The 16,755-nt window shown below is 30.4% G+C and overlaps 1 protein-coding gene and 1 long non-coding RNA gene across 17 annotated transcripts in view; one reads left to right on the top strand and one right to left on the bottom strand.

Annotated features, from left to right (window-relative positions):
* The window catches only part of LOC118073861 (uncharacterized), a 178,713-nt gene that overhangs the window by 90,981 nt on the left and 70,977 nt on the right, over positions 1 to 16,755 (top strand). The gene's annotated exons all lie outside the window — the stretch shown is intronic.
* br (broad-complex core protein) overlaps positions 1 to 16,755 on the bottom strand; it is a 42,974-nt gene that overhangs the window by 16,161 nt on the left and 10,058 nt on the right. For 3 of the 15 annotated variants that reach the window (XM_035094608.1, XM_035094602.1, XM_035094607.1), the window contains exons 2-5: positions 14,765 to 14,966; positions 14,362 to 14,553; positions 12,850 to 13,435; positions 12,467 to 12,526 (exon numbers count right to left, since the gene is read on the bottom strand). In XM_035094608.1, the coding sequence (XP_034950499.1) occupies positions 12,467 to 12,526; positions 12,850 to 13,435; positions 14,362 to 14,553; positions 14,765 to 14,950 (1,024 nt within the window). In that variant the 5' untranslated portion in view covers positions 14,951 to 14,966. Of the gene's footprint in view, positions 1 to 470; positions 2,878 to 4,362; positions 5,115 to 12,466; positions 12,527 to 12,849; positions 13,436 to 14,361; positions 14,554 to 14,764; positions 14,967 to 15,117; positions 15,241 to 15,753; positions 16,492 to 16,755 lie in introns of those variants that run through there. The other 12 variants (XM_035094610.1, XM_035094603.1, XM_035094609.1 and 9 more) reach the window with 8 other exon arrangements.

Raw genomic sequence — 16,755 nt, 5'->3', positions numbered from 1 at the left:
AGAAAGCAGATTCGAATAAATAATTAAGTTTCTTCCAACATACCATTCTCAATGCCTCCCAGGGTGTGGATGAGTCTAATAAGGAAAATTATATTCCGAGACTTTATCGCATATTCATATTGGGAAATCATGAGATTTGTATAAATGGATATTGATATGGACACTGATAGAAGAATCTACTCTCAGACATTCATTATTTCTACATTATTTCATTATCATACTATTTTTCAAGAGATAAAATATTTAAAAAAATTAAATCATTAAATTATTTTGGAGTAAAAAAATTCTTCTCTCAGTGTACAATTAATGGTTATAATATTATTCTACCAATAGAATGAATAAAGCTTGTTAAGACTAATATTTTTGTTATTTGTTGAAATTTTTTATTCTCATTGTTAATTTTTCATTTAATTCATACGAAATCGCCCGACATTATTGATCGGTTGCTGGTAATACAATAATTTTGCTCATTTCAATACAAAAGAAAAACTTTTATTCCATAAATTATAACGGATAACGCGAATACAATTTCAAATACATTACCCTGGACCCCCACAAATTCAGAACATTATCAATTATTAGTAATAAAAAATATATTATGTCTTAAAACTCAGGTATACAATTTTTTTTATTTACATAACGGATTTGATTCCGTCTCTACTGTTCTCTAATATATACTCTGTTGATCAGGTATTTACAATGTTTGCGTAAAGAATGCATTTACGCGTGACTTTTCGTACAATATCAGTTTCCTCAATTCGCGATAATTATTAAAAACAATGCTCTATCTATATTCAATTGCAAAAAGTAAAACTTTATTATTTAAAACTTAGTAATAATTTAACGAACTTTAGGTACTTTACAGAAAAAATAATACCTATTACAATCTGTTCAATCTATGAAAATAAAATTATTAGAAGAATAAAATAAAACAAGAAATATCTACTTAGTGATGCGATGAAGAATTTGAAGAACTCAATAAATGATTAATGTGCAATACAAAAATTTGTTTGAGTGCATTAGTAAATTATTTATTAAGATAAAATATTTCTGTTTCTATGAATTAAGATCAATGTGATGGAACTAAATCAATCGATAATTTGTTCCTGACATGCAAATGGAGAAATAATTTGTCAGAAAAATAACAATAGTGAAAGAAGTAAAATGAAAAATGAAAATAAATAGCAAAGATAAATTTTTATTGCTATGCCCGGTTTAATGTAAAGCCGTCACATTAGCTCTTATTGACTTAAAAAATATTTCTCTACAAATAGTTATTGTTACTCATCATCTATAATTAATAGCAATAAATGAATAATTAATAAAGTATCAAATATAAACGTTGAATCAATAAACATTAACAAAATAATGATAAATATTTACTAAAAAATAAATTAATCTAGTTTCAACTTTAAAAAATGTATGTAATCGAATAGAATGGAAATCAAGGATGATTTTTTGTAAAGTGGAAAATATGATGGGTGCGTTTATGTATTATAAGCCTCAGTTGAATGAGTTAATTCTACGATCACCAAAAGCAGCTCAATAAAATGTAATATTTTTAAATGACATTTGACAAAAATTAAAATCTGAAAATTCGGTGGTCGTAGAATTAATTTAGGTACATAATGTATGAAAACTCTATATATAACTCATTTCAATTATTCAAAATTAGATTGGGTTAAGTCAATAAAAATTGAATTATTAGATTTTTTTAATTTTCACGATATTAATATTCAGATTGAAATAAATTTACTATTAATATTCATGAGCCTCCTTTCAACCTAAATCTTTTTATAATAAACTAAAGTGATCACCCATTTTCACGGTAATATCATAGGTTTTAGTATTTGGGATTATTTTATCAATTTTTTCTCTTTGCATGAATTGCGCTATTTTGGTAACTTTTGGAGTAAGATAGTATAAAATAAGGTACTTCAGAAAAATACGCCACAAATTAATGAATAATTCTAAAAATATTCCTATAACTAAAAGATTTTTTTTTTCTTTTTTTTATCTAAATATTAAAATTTAATAAAAAATTTATCTAAAATAAGTTATTTTTGTGCTAATAAAATTGCATTCGCTTTTAACTAAAGACTATCATCATAAAATATATATTTAAAAGTAGAACATTCAGAAGAAACTCCAATATCTTTTTATAATCCCTCAATTAACCTCGTATTAATATTAGATAATTTCTTAAAGAACTAGCACAATCAATGATTTTTAAGATCATTCCTCTCTAATTGTTTAAAAATATTGGCTCACCAAAGAAGAAGGAAAATAATAATTGAGGCGTATTTAACCGAAAAGAATAGGACAGATAAAGCTACAAGTGTGATAATTGCCATTGTGGAAGTAATGATTGAACCATTGCAATATCCCGTCGTTTTTTTTAGCACAAATATTTAACACAACTTGGTATGATAATGAACAAATGCTTGCAGCGAAAATGAAACTCTCAGTCCAAGGCACAAGAATGGTGTGTAAATATTGTTCATAAAAGTCGTTAGATATCAACAAAAATGTCGCTCAATATCCTGGACAAACTGAAAATAGTTTATCAGCCCATTCGCGAGTGCTGTTGCGTTTGTTGGGAATAAGATTTGTCGTGAAGTTCCCGTTCACGCTGCAGCTGCTCTTCATCCTTGCGTTGTTGCTCGATCTTTCCATGTTGTCGATGATAGATGCTCTTGTGATTCCTTAGACTGTTGAGACTGGAGTAAACCCGCTTGCAGATGTTACAGATTGGTTCCTTGCTGGGCCGGGTGTGCACGTTCTGTATGTGCCGCTTCAACCGCGTTAGGGAGGTCAGGTTTTTGTTGCAAGGCTCACATCGAAACTCATCAGTCGCGCTGCTGCCGGCCAAGAGACCTGGCGGCAGAACCAGACAGAGGGTTACTTTTTTTTGCTCATGGCTCAACTTTGAGCGCCACGTAGAGGCACTTCTCCTCCTCGTCTCAATGCGTCACATTTTACATCATCATCACCGTAATACATTAACAATCTTTGCGTCACGCGTTATCATTAGACTGTTCGTGCCTCTTACAAGAATTTATATCACACCATCACCACCACCAAACCGTGCCAAAACATTTCTATCCTCATTACTGATACGTTATTACATATCTCATCTATTAATTAAGTCTTTTAAAAATTTATCAATTAATTGTTTAATATTGTTTAATAATAATTTTCATGAAATATCTTGCTACTAATGATTTTAATAATCATGATAATAATATTCTTTTAATAAAGACCAATTAATAATTATTTATTAACAATCAAAAATAAAATTTAAATTACGAAGCAAGAGTGAAAATAATTTTTTTTTTTTTTTAATTTTAACGAATGTAACAATTATTTGAAATAAATGAAACAGAAACAAATGAAATATTTAATTGACAATCGACAAATAAATCTAATAAATCTGTATCACATGATGATCGATAGATTGAAGACATGTTTTATTGGCACGGAATTGGCGTGAGAGTAATAGTTGAAATATTAATTCATAATTGAATTGAATAATATTATCACAAATATATGCTATCGAATCAAATCGTTGATTTGGGGTGTATATTTTTTTTTTTTTTTTTAGCGCATAGTAGAAGTAAAAGCAATCCAAGAAGTCCAGCGATCAATTGAGGGCGATGGCGTTAGTGTTTGAAAACACCATATGGTTTTCCATTATTTATAATTATATATTTAATTGATGCATATTATTTACAGCGAAATAGTTGAGTAAACTTAATAACGTATAATAGATAACAGATATAATATATACAAGTGCGATCAGTTTTGATGATTTGATGTAATGAAGCGAATTTTTTGAGATATGATATGATTATAGCAGTCTTGTGATACTGTCATACTTATCAATAACTATAAATCAACGTTTGTCTTTTCTCTCTTTTGTTATAATACATATCTATATCACCCAACCCACCTATAAACGCTTGCTTTTATTCCCTAGTCGATTTCACGAGTCAATATATCAAAATGATTATGAAAATAAATGTCACTAATATCAAAGTATATTTAAAAAAAAACAAAAAAATGGCTTTCATGTAATTATTATTATTCTTACTTTAACGAAAAAAAGTTGAATTCAAATATTTTTTTATTCACACGAGTGACAATCAAATTTATGTAATCAATACAATTCAATTACTCACATATACAAGTTGTTTATTAAGTAATTTGCACAGCAAACAATTATATCATACATTATCAAAATGTAAAATTAGTATTCATCTTAAATACATTGATTTGTTTTCATAATTAAATACATCATATGATAAGAAGTAACAAATACGATTGTTTTACATAATAATACTTTGAATAACAATCCTGAAATATATTTTGATAGTTTTCGATAAAATTAGTTGTTTTGGTTGTATATCACTTGTTGAAATCATTCAACAGTTGCCTTTATTTATTGTTATCAGAATAGTGTGGTAGATTCTTATTAATTATTCAGTAAGTGGTTTCACGTTCCTTGCGTGCATGATACTGACTTTTATGGCTGACAAGACTGTTCCTTGATTTGTAGCTTCTGCCACATTGATCACAAGTGAGTGATTGTGGCACATAGAAGTGAGTATCTGCTAGATGTCTTTGAAGTGACCAAGCTCTTGAGAAATTCTTATGACAGAATGTACAGAATGTGCCATTATTATTACGAGTGTAAGGTGTTTTAGGCTCTTGTTCAATTTTTTTACGATTTGTGTCTTGTAATCTTGAAAATATGGTCGAGTCGTCAGTTGAATTGTCACAATGGTGATCCTCAATATTGAATCCATCATCTTGATCATATTGACAAGAATTGGTAGGAACTAAAGCCTTATTAGGATGAAAATTGTCTTCATTCTTGAGTAAACAAGATTCCAAAGCTTCATCAGTGTCGATTTGGGGTGACATCGGCTCGGCTTTAAATGCGATTTGTTCGCTAATGTCATCTAGTAGTTCAATTATAGGTAAATCGGCTGTCTGCACGCGTCGATAAGCAGTGGGTGAGGTAGTTTGCTTCGCGTCGTTGATTTCCCCTTGACTTTCGCACGTTGTCGTGGCGGACCTCCAGCCCCCATCCTCCCCGGTAACCTCCCGGTCTGCAACCAAAGAGGAGGGGGGGCTGAGTCCAACCATTTTCGCAATTTTCGCAAGGTAATTCAAATAGTAAAAGAAGAATATGATAAAGACAAATAAAGATAGATAATAAAGCTCTTTACATCACATTCATGGTAAAAAGTGGATTTATTTTTTTCTTTCTCTCTTTCATTTCAATTAAAATACCATTTCTAATAAAATCATTTTAATCTGTTACCCTTTCTTCAATAAATAATAATTATATTACTTTTACAATTAACCTTTTTGACATTTCGAGAAAATTTAAATTTTCTATTATAAAAATAAATTAATATTCAATCAAAATATTGACAATTTAATTAGCTGTTGAATAAAAATACTATTTATTTCATTTTTATCGAGAAAAATCCACTTCTTTCCATGTAAATATATTCATAAAATTGTCATATTGAGAATTGAGTTCAGTTATATTACAAATTTTTTCGATATACATGATATGAGGATTCATGATATTTAAAGTAACAAAAAAAAAACTAAGACTAAGTAAGAATGACTGGACAAACTGAGAAAGCTGATGACAAGGGGTGGATTTACTAGTCATAAAAGTCTGTCTAACGCCTGTACAGATGGGATGTCAATACAGCGGAAACCCTTCGAGCCGCGGTAGTTCTTTGCAGGATTTTACCCAGCTGGTTACCCTAGCAACGCTACCCCACTGAACCGTCATCCGCGACTAGGGGGTCAAAGGCAAGTATAGCAGGTGAGGTGGAGGCAGAGGGATACCTACGATGCGTATTATTCTTAATAACCCTGGCGTAGCTCCGTATTATGACTGATGTTGACTCTAAGCGCGGAGCGGACCCGCGAGACGATCAATAGGCCAACTCGTTCAACGAGGAAAAATGTGAGGGGTGGCTACTATGCTTTTACAATTCATTCCTACTAAAAAGTGAGATAAAAAGATAGGATAAAGGATTCTAAAAAATGACGATAGAAATTTGGCGCAATTATTTTCAAGGAAAATCACTAACAGACATGAATGAATGTCTATAAATCAATGAAATTAAATTGTTTGAAAATTCAAAAGAAAAGAGAAATTAGTTCTTTTATTGGGGATGATAAAATATCCTAATTGACTTGAATTCATTTATATATTTTAATAATCAATATCATAGATAAGTCTGACAAATTATTTCTCTCGATTTATTCATAAAGATTTCTTCCGTCAAATAAATTTAAAATTTTTTTACTAGAATATACTGATAATAAAATATGTGTGTAAATGTATGAATTGATATTCACTCAACAAAGAAATTGCGATTACGTTCACTGACTAGAATTGATTGAATTGATATTAGTTAAGACTTGGACTTCCAATATAAAAAAATTTGTGATAATGGATTGAGGCAATAAAACACTTGAGTTAGATAAGAAAAAAAAAATGACTTTGCTGACACTTTCTCCCCACTTGTTACTTTCTCTACAAATTTTGGATTACTACTATTTTGTTATTATTTCTAATCACCCTCAATCATCGATGTGCAGATTATATTTGGACTTGAAGTAAATTCATTATTGATAATAAAACACACACATACATGCGTAAAAGATGGAAGGAATTCCTGATAACTACCTAATATACGAGAGATAGAAAGTTCAACTGGATTTGCGAATTGTATAAGAACATTTTCAATCGACCTTGAGTGATTTGTCGCTAAAAAGAGTTTCATTTAAGTCTACAAACTGACGATTATCGCTACAAGTGGCGAGGTAAGCGAGTGCCAAGAAGAGATATTTTATGACCTCGAAAAATCAACCGAGTTTGGAAAAAAAAAAATTGCAGGAAAAAGGTTTCTTTTTCTGAGTAAACTTGCAAACTTTTGTTAGCATAAGCATACACGTTTGCGAATTAAGTTGTTCAAGTGTTCTCCAACTTGGCCCAATGCTGCTACACTAAGTGTCTACATTAACGCGTGGAGATTTTTGCTATTCAACTACTCCGCTAGATGTCGACATTTGCCTTGCTATTATTATCGCGAAATAATTTAAAAGTAAAAATTACATCGTTTGGAATTTTTTTCTAGCTTATGTATCAAATATTTATAAATACCTTTAGCAAAAAATACTCTAGATGAAGGATAAAGAGTAAATTATAAATCTCAAGAGTCTTTAATTTTTTAAATCAAATTTTTAAAACGATTTCAACTATTTTTAATTCCAATAAAATTCCGCTAATCAATTGCAAAAATAATGTCAGAATATTTTGAAGAATAACTACATTCAAATATTATTTATCTATAAAAAATTTTCAACGATGAATATATCAATTATTTTTATCTATTGAACTTCATCTAATCTTTTCAAATATCAAACTGCCACTTGATAAGAAATCATTTAATGTATTCATAATTCTTCTATGAATTCAAAAGAAGAATAGAGTATTAATTTTATTTTAAAATAGTATAAAAATACCAAAAGATGTCTAAATACAGAAGGGTTGCGAAATTTTGCAATAAAAAAATTGCGATTTGTGTTAAAAGCGTCCTTGAAATATCTTCCACTGTCTCGAACACATTTCTGCACATATATGACGTCACTGGAACGTAAACACGGATATTTTACCCATGACATTTCATGATTGTGACAATATTAAGGTATTAAAGTGTTTAACTACTTAGAGATAATCATTGAAAATAAAGAAAGAATAATTTAGTAGACAATTAATTTTTATGGTTTACCCAAACTGATAATAAAACAAAATAATACATAAACAAGCTGTCATTTGAATAATAATTAATGAATTATTATTATAGTAAATAATTCAATAAATGCGATAAAAAGAGTAATCAAAAAATAAATTCAAATTAGATGTCTGTATTGATTAAATAAATGTATATTTTTCAGCGAAATTGCGTTAATACAAGGTGAAATGAAGTCATGGAATAAATATTTGCAAAAGTGTTGCACCAAACAGTTGCAACGTTTTTTTTTTTCATACGCGTATACTATACAACACCAGAGTGGTAAATAGTTCACTTTTAAAAAGCAACGTGCTATTTTTATTTGACCACGAGTTTTTACAACAGATTAGCATGAGTGTAGAGTATTCATATGAAACGAAAAAAAAATTGGCAAGAAAAAATGTACGCCCAGATCGTTGGAACGTATACGAAAAAAAAAACTGATCTCTATTAAACCAACGACTAGCCGTTTTAGCGTTGGAAAACAAACTTTTCTTTCGACGCCAAACAAGCTAAGAATACACATCACGATGATTCTTTTTCTCCTCAACGAGAGTGCAAATAATTGCGACAGATATAATGGACTCATAAAAAATTATGATAAGGAATTTTTGGCGAAAAAGAAATAAATAAAAATTCGGCAAATATTTGAAGCTGGTCTTTGCATTGTACCTCCTCAGATATTCTCTAGGCTAAATGATAAGCAGTTGAATATTTTTTTCTGATGAAAAGCAATGTGTGAAAAGTGATTTATTCACTTGTTTGAAGGGCAAATATCTAGTTGAATTGAAATTTGAAAAATAAAACAATTGTTGAGTCAACATTCTTATATGCTAACACATTCATAGCTCATGAAATGGGTTCGTCAATGTGTCATCACACACTCACATTGTAGAAAACAGGCAAATTTTTCTGCACATATTCCAAGGCTGCCTAAAGTCAACGTCATCACCATATGTATGCAGGCGGCTGTTAAAATAAAAGAATTAAATAAAAAAATATCGCAAGTTTCAAGCTAAAAATCTATCAAACAAAGAAAAGCGCATCCGGCCTGACAATTTATAACGAGAACCCTCATACTTTTTCTCATTCGCTCGTCTATTCGCTCTAATTCTTTTCTCCCTCTCTGTTTAATCTATATCTTTCGTTATTATTTTTTGCGTAACCACATTACGCCCGAAGGACGATAAAGCCTCAGTTCAGTTTATTGAGGAAAGACACAGTGAAATAGAAAAAAAAATATTTCACGCCTCAGAAACATTTATTTCTGTCAGATAACGTCAAAGAGTGTATCGCGTCGAGCCGTGCTCTATTTTTGCAGAGGTTGCAGAGGTTTCAGAGGATTCGGAATGGCAGAGAGCAAATAGATAAATTTCTTTGAAAGAAACAAAGAAAAATAATGCATCATTTTATTTATTCCTGAAAACATTATGCAGATTATTTTTATTTAGATTTCTTCTTTTATCTATTTTTAATGTAACCCTTTACATCGTTGTACTTGATTAATTTTCTAAAATAAAATCATCATCTTAGGTTATTATTTATTGATTTATTTCTACTTAGAATATTTTTAAATTAACATTTGATTAAAAACCGTATGATAAATTTTACTTTTAGCTTGATGTAAAAAGAATTATTATCGTAACTGAGTTTATTCTCTATCGAATAGTATTTTTATCGAATAGCCTAATTTTCATATTCTTTAGCTGAGAGATAAAAACGACAGACGGTTCAGTGTTAATGATTAGATATTAAAACTAGCTCGAAAGTTTTAAATAAAAAAAAAAAAATTCAATGTTCAATTGTAGATTATTCTGCACATTTCACTTGTAAAAAAAAATAGCTTGACTATCATTAATTTACATAGAGATAAATTAAAAAATATATCTATCCTTCATGACTATGAGATATGCGAATGTTAGATGTAAGACAAAATTATCAAGATACCAGAGAGAACGACAACCTTTGGTATCGCGTTTGAAGTTTGCCAAATGCCAAGCGATAAAAATTTCTTTGTTAGCTTGACAACTCGAGTCTCGTCAAATTGGTATTATACATCATATTAAATAATATGCTATTTTATTTGACGAAAAAAATTTGTAAATCATACAATGAACAAAAGTGGCTCATCAAGGCCATGGTATTTTTATTTACGGGCCAATGTTTAGTTGGCAACATTCAATGCAGATATAGACAGACCTTGAATTTCGCGGATAACATCTGCCGTCTTATCATCGCCCCTTGATAACTTTTGCAGTACTAACCTAGCATAAGCCAGGCGTTCAAATATTAATCGACGGGCCAGACCGCACCTGAATTTGCTCAGTGTCTCGAAAAGCTACTTTTTTATAACTCATAGAAAGCCTACCAATGACAAACGATGACTGTATCATTCGGATATTTATTATATTAACGATAACAATATTATTTCTCTAATTCATTAAAAAATATTTACCAATTCTTGTTTTATTATTTTTTTTTATTTAGACTTCATTATTCATTACGTTAATAAGTTAATAGATTAATGTATTTTTTTTATCTTTTCAATATCAGTAAATTCTGTGAAATAAATTCAAGACCTTGGTTATAAAGTCGCATTAAGAAACTGCGTTATGTAAACGGTGAGATGCACGGTGTCATCCCGTGATTACCATTTCACCAACGATCGTCTTATCTTTCCAAACTATCACTGAAATACACTAAATCTGACAGACTTATAAAGCAATAAATTTACGTCCAAAATTATTCCGATTTTAATGTTTGAGAGAAAATAAATAAAAAAAATAACAGCAATAGGGAGGCCAAGGAGAAGTATTATGGAAGGAAACGTAGATTTTAAAAAATGAAATGGTAAAAGTATTATATCTTATCCATTTATGATCTACATGTTATCTTAGTAACAATAAAAATTATCCAAATAAAATAAAAAAATTGATGTTTGGGTTTTTTTTTTGTATAAACGATTTAGGGTAATATCGTAGTATGTTATAAATAATTTATCGAGAGAAAAAAAAAAGTATTTAAATCTGGTAAATTAAATTAACCTATCACATCCTTTTTGTCTAGAGTATTTCAAATATCATGGACTTTTCTCTACAATTGTGTAATAATTAAATAATAAACTTATGATTGATTAAACTAATAAGTAAATAAAACTTAATTCTAGTTAATTAATTAATTTAACCAATAGTACTAATAATGATAATAATTGTAGCCATAAATTCCTAACTTTTTGTACAATCAATTGCCATATTGATTATGATTAAATGAATTTGAATTATTGATTACGCGTAAGCATTTTGCCAAGATCTATTGTCTTTGACAAATTAAATGATTTTATGTTGATACGAAACTGACGTAATAATGAACAACAACACAAGTACAAAACGATAAGTTGTTGGAATGTTTTATCTGCGATTGATAGTTGAAGTTAATATTTTGATCATGGTGTTGAATGTTGACGACTCTAATAAAAATAGTATTCTGATTGAGAATGGAATGCTAGTTTTATAGTTGATAAATTTTTGTTTCATTATGGAAACTATTTCTTTTTTTTTTCAATCATTTTGTATCTATTTTAGTTACTAAAATGGCCATTTGTAATTGAGATGATACTCGTAACGGTCAATAAATTGTACAGTGATGCCAAACTCACGATTGTTTCTTAATTAATTGGTTCTTAACGCCAATTGGTGTGATAACGCGAACTTGGTGGTTCAATGTCGATTGAAAGATCCTTCTAAATAACTGATAATTTTTGGAAGGTCCAATATGTAATTGCCTCATCATTTAATTACAAATTTAATCGATATTACTAGATTAAATTTCGCCTGCTTACATGTCCTTGATATGGCATCAACTCAAAAATTATTCATCCAATTGAAGTAAAACTCCATCAGAGATAACATTTACTGCCTTGACAACATTTCTTTTTTTTTTATCGATTTTATTTAAAGTAGATTTTCGTTATCTAACTTTTTGGGTCATGACTGCCAAAAGTGTAACAAATTTTTTGACATAATAAATTACACGTAATTTATTTAATGAATATTATTAATAATGTTCTATTTAGAATTTAATATATTAATTAAGTCGTCACGTCACCACCAAGTTAATTGTGCAAACTCACAATTTGTAATGAATTTATGAAAATGCAAATGGAAGCGACTCGTGATGAATTTCGGACAGAATAGTATGATGATTTCGATGATTTGGAAACGCATGCCAATTAAGAGAAATTTAATTTTCCAAGCAGACAGTAGTGCTTTTGAACCGCAACCAATATAAATTTTGTTTTTATTTTATTTTATTTATGATTTGTTAGTTTGATATAACTGCACAAGTCGTAGTGACCATTAAACCGAACCATTACATCGATAGGCCTTAATGGATCGACCTATCATGCACTGGTTATCGATAGAAAGTAAAGTAAAATAGTTTAGCGAGGAGTGCCCTTGGAAAAAATCAAAAGAATGCCACTATGATTTTTTTCTATATGTTCTTAACGTCGTACCTCGATGTGACACACGTAAAAACGAGGAGGAAAAGTTTCTAAATTGTTCGCTACACCCTAAATTATTCTTGTGATTTTATAGGGCAATGAAATATAATTATTTTATCAAAACTTTTCTTACCTTGCGAAGTTCCTGCTAAATCCGGCGTCTGCAGTCCATGACTTAACCCTGAAAATTTTACTGTTGTTAAACGTAGATACTCATACTTTTCTCTTAAATATTAAATAATAACGGCCTGTACGCAATTTCGCAATTACTCAATCAACATAAATTATTTAAAACCCAGTTATTAATATAGTCTTAAGTGAAATTATATTTTCATTCATTTAAAAGATCATTTTACATAAAAATATCAATAACTGAGTTTTAATTACAGTTAAATCAAAGGAAAAAATTAATAAAAAATGATTTAACTAAAATAAATGACAGGTTATAAAAAATTAACATAAAATAAATTGGTCTGTGCGTAGAGGCCTGATGATAATTGAAGTAAGAAATTTTACCTGACAATGGATTGTGTTCCGTAGTAAGTGCGGCCATGGTGAAGTTAAAGCTCCCCGGTGTTGTAGGAAATATTTTACTTTCTGGCAGAAAATTTGGCGTTGACGGATGTTCAGGTTCATGCTCGTGTTCGTTACTACTCGCTGATGCCGGTGGTCGATCAGAAGCTGCTGCCCCAGAGTCCGAAGAGTCTTCGTTGTGGGTTGCAGTACCTCCATTCCCTCCAGTTAACTCCAGTGGCTCACACTTGATGTTCTCTTCCATACGACTGTTTTCGTCATGCAAACCATTGCCTTCTACCTTAGATAACAGGTGATTTTTAACCATGGAAAAATCTGTTGGTGTTGCATCGTTGTTATTGAGCGGTGGTGAAGGTAATCGGGATCTCTTTATCGATTCATCATGTTCATCAGGTGTGCGCCTTTCATTCCTACGTATTTGTGTTCGGCGTAACAATTGCTGTACCGTCGTGGGAGTTGGGGTGACCGGTGTTGGTGGGGATCCACCTCTTGGAAAACCCTCATCCGACAGTTTATCATGGGGTTGTACATGGTTAGTACGTGCCGCTAACGCACGCACTTGGGATAACTAAATACAACAAAACAAAATTCCAATAAAATTAAATAAGACGATTTAAAAATTATTATTAACACGTTACAGTCTGACGATTACGAAAATGACCATCATTTTAGCATTACCCTGCAAAATTAAACGACCTAGATTCCTGATAGAATTTTATTTATTCGATGACATGCTCGATAAAGTTACAATAGTTTTATTATTTGGCAAAAAGAAAAATATTCTACTTACAACAATCAATTTTTTATTATGTTATAAAAATGAATAAAAACTATTCTCTCAAACGAAACTATTGAGTAGAAGTAAGAAAAATATTTTCATACATACGAGGATTATTTTTTAGATCTATTTCTGTTGTATAAAAAAAGTAAGTTAAAAATAGACGATATTTTCGCAGAGTTTTTTTTTGTTTTCAGTACACGATGTTTGCTAATTTAAGCAGTAGGCATGTGATAAATATATGAAATAAAAATTATCATAAACTTAGTAGCTGCAAAGATCAAGGATTTACTTAAGATACAAGATATATTTAAAATATTTATTTCGTTAATTTAGATGGTAATGGGTTAATATTAAAACAAAAAAAAAAGAAACAAATAATAAGAGCACATCAATTTAATTATTTTTACTATCTCATTCTGCTTGACCTATGACAATCTCTAAAAATTGTTATGATCACTAAAGGGAGAGTGCTGCTGTGCTGAGATAAAAAAAAACTCTTTGAAATTTACTCAAACATAGATAACCGAGAGGATCAAAATTTTATCTTGGAATTATGACAAATAAGAAAGAAAAGCTTATCAATTATCATTAGCTCAATTCTGTTGGATTTAAGAAATTAGTAGTGTGTAATAAAAATTACTTACTTTGTATATAAAAAGTTAAGGCGGGTAGAGAAAAAAGTTCTAACAAAAAAATAGACAAAAAAAACTTACCTCATCTCGTTCATTTGAATCTGTTTGTTGCGTAAGCCCAGACACCCTTAAAACTTCAGCAGTTTTTAAGAAACTACTGAGAGATCGTTGATGAACGTTTACTTCTCCATGATAAATGAACTCTACTAAAGCGTGTAAATCACTAAACGCTACATCTTGAAGTACTATCACCGGATGTTTGCACGGTGTGCTCTGCAAAGTATCAACATAAATAACTAAATAAACAAAGTATAGACAATTTAATATATGTAATTAAAAACAATAATAATTAATCATAAACTCTCATCAAAGAGTCTCTTCACAAAGTGATGAATATTAAAAAAATTGAATGTCGTGTTGTTGTTTTGTTTTTTTCCTTCCTCAATGAAAAAGTGTTGATTGTGTTATTGTTGTCATCACTAACCTTAAGAAGTTCACGGAAGTATGGACTGCATGCAGAGAGTACAACGCGGTGCGCTTTGAGACTCTTTCCATCGCAGGCTAACGTGACATCTACAAAGTCCTCATCATCCCGAAGATTCTCAAACGCGGACGTTATACTGCTCTGGTAATTATTCCATCGCAGACAAAAATGTTGCGTATCTACCATCGTTATGTTTATTCACCTGTAAGCATAGGAAAAGAAAAGAAATGAGAATATAAATATAAACAATAAATATAATGTAAGAATGGAGATTCTATTTATGACGTTCTTTGAATTCAAAGAAAAAAAAATTATAATACAAGCCGATGATTTACGTCAACAATAAATCGTACAATTCGCTGTGTCAGTAAATAGTTTTATTGCGGCAAAAAATTGCAAGATTTTTTTTTATACGACTAGAAAAAAAAATTAGGTCGTCATTCTGGCGCCGAGCCAGAAAATACGATTAAATGGCCGGTTACTTATAGAACTGCAAGTACAAAATGTCTACTGATAACTATTATCTCGGCGAAATGATAAAAAAAAAATCTGGAAACAAATTTACTGTTGAACCTTCTCGTCAATTTAGATGCTGCTGCCTGTACTACATATTAATGACATTTTTTTTAGTCTTTTAATTACAATGATAATAAATTTTTATCAATATTATTGCGCATGAATTATCATGTATCATTTTGAAAAAAAAAGTCTTTAGTTAAATATGTGCCTTTACAAAATAATAATATTTTTAAAAGATTACATCTACATCACACATATAAACGATATTAAAACTTTTACATCTAATCTCAAATAAAAATAAATTTCATTATTTCAATCAAAATAACAAGTTATTTTTCTACAAGTTTTTCAATTGAAATCACTATTATATAATTGAATGAAAAAGATTAAAAAAAAAAAATAGTCTGATTGATTCAATTGTATCCTCAAGCAATACTAGATTGTGGTGAAACAGAGATTAGATACAATACCTTAAATACTTGTGCATCGATATAAGAAGTTAACTACGAAGGCACTTTCACTTCACTGTGATGTTTTGAAATGTCAGTTAATAAAAAATACATCATCCTGGCATCGGTTTATGATCTATCACTTATCATTATCACGCAAAGTAAATAATCAGAACAAAGGATTGTCTCATAAGCTCTCCTATTCGTTCATCAATATCCAATGCCACTATACCTCTTCAAGTCAACCTTCTCACTTTTCACAGCTTAACACGAATTAGTAAACGTTTAATTCGTGACAATGCATTACTGAAAGCATAACGAAGAAAGTAATTTTACGTTCAGGAATCTCAGAATCACTTGTATATAAACAAAGACTTATAACAAGTTGTTTTTAATTAAGTCAATTGAAAGGATTTAAGCATATCAAACTGATTATATATGTGCGCTTTCAAAGCACGTTTTCGCCAGGAGTTCGATTTCGCGCCAATAGTTATCTGACTTGGGTGTTGATGAAAACCAAGTGACTTTGTAGAAACATTTTATTTGCATGAAGAACAAAAAGTATTTGACGAAAACTATCTACATAAATGTATACACCTCACTTGCAATTGAACGTTGACATCTACAAAAAAGTATGTAATAAATAATGACGAAGCCGATAATTGGATAAAATACGTTGATTCAGCTGAGAGGCAAACTAATACGCCGCGTGGCTAACCAGCAGTTGGAATCCTGCTCGCGCAACCACCCATGCCTCACCCGTTACACCGGACGAACTAACCCCTTAAACGTCACAATCGAAACGACGGACTTCCCGCTGAGCCTCGAGGATCCCCCGGAACCACCCGAAAATGACCGAAATTACGCGACTCAACGCCGAAAGATGAAAATGACAAGCGCGCGCCGAGAGAAAGAGCATGCGAGATCGAAGTGAATGCAGACTTGAGCAAAAAGAAAGAATAAACTTGAATGAGAGAGATAAAAAAAAAGTGTGTAAACTCACTCGTCGACGTGTGTAGCACG

Source organism: Chelonus insularis, unplaced genomic scaffold (genome assembly GCF_013357705.1).
Source record: "Chelonus insularis isolate UGA/USDA-ARS -01 unplaced genomic scaffold, ASM1335770v1 scaffold_714_pilon, whole genome shotgun sequence".
In the NCBI taxonomy this organism is placed as follows: domain Eukaryota; kingdom Metazoa; phylum Arthropoda; class Insecta; order Hymenoptera; family Braconidae; genus Chelonus; species Chelonus insularis.
The sequence above is the reverse complement of the archived record's forward strand: the minus strand, read 5'-3'. Positions and strand labels throughout refer to the sequence as shown.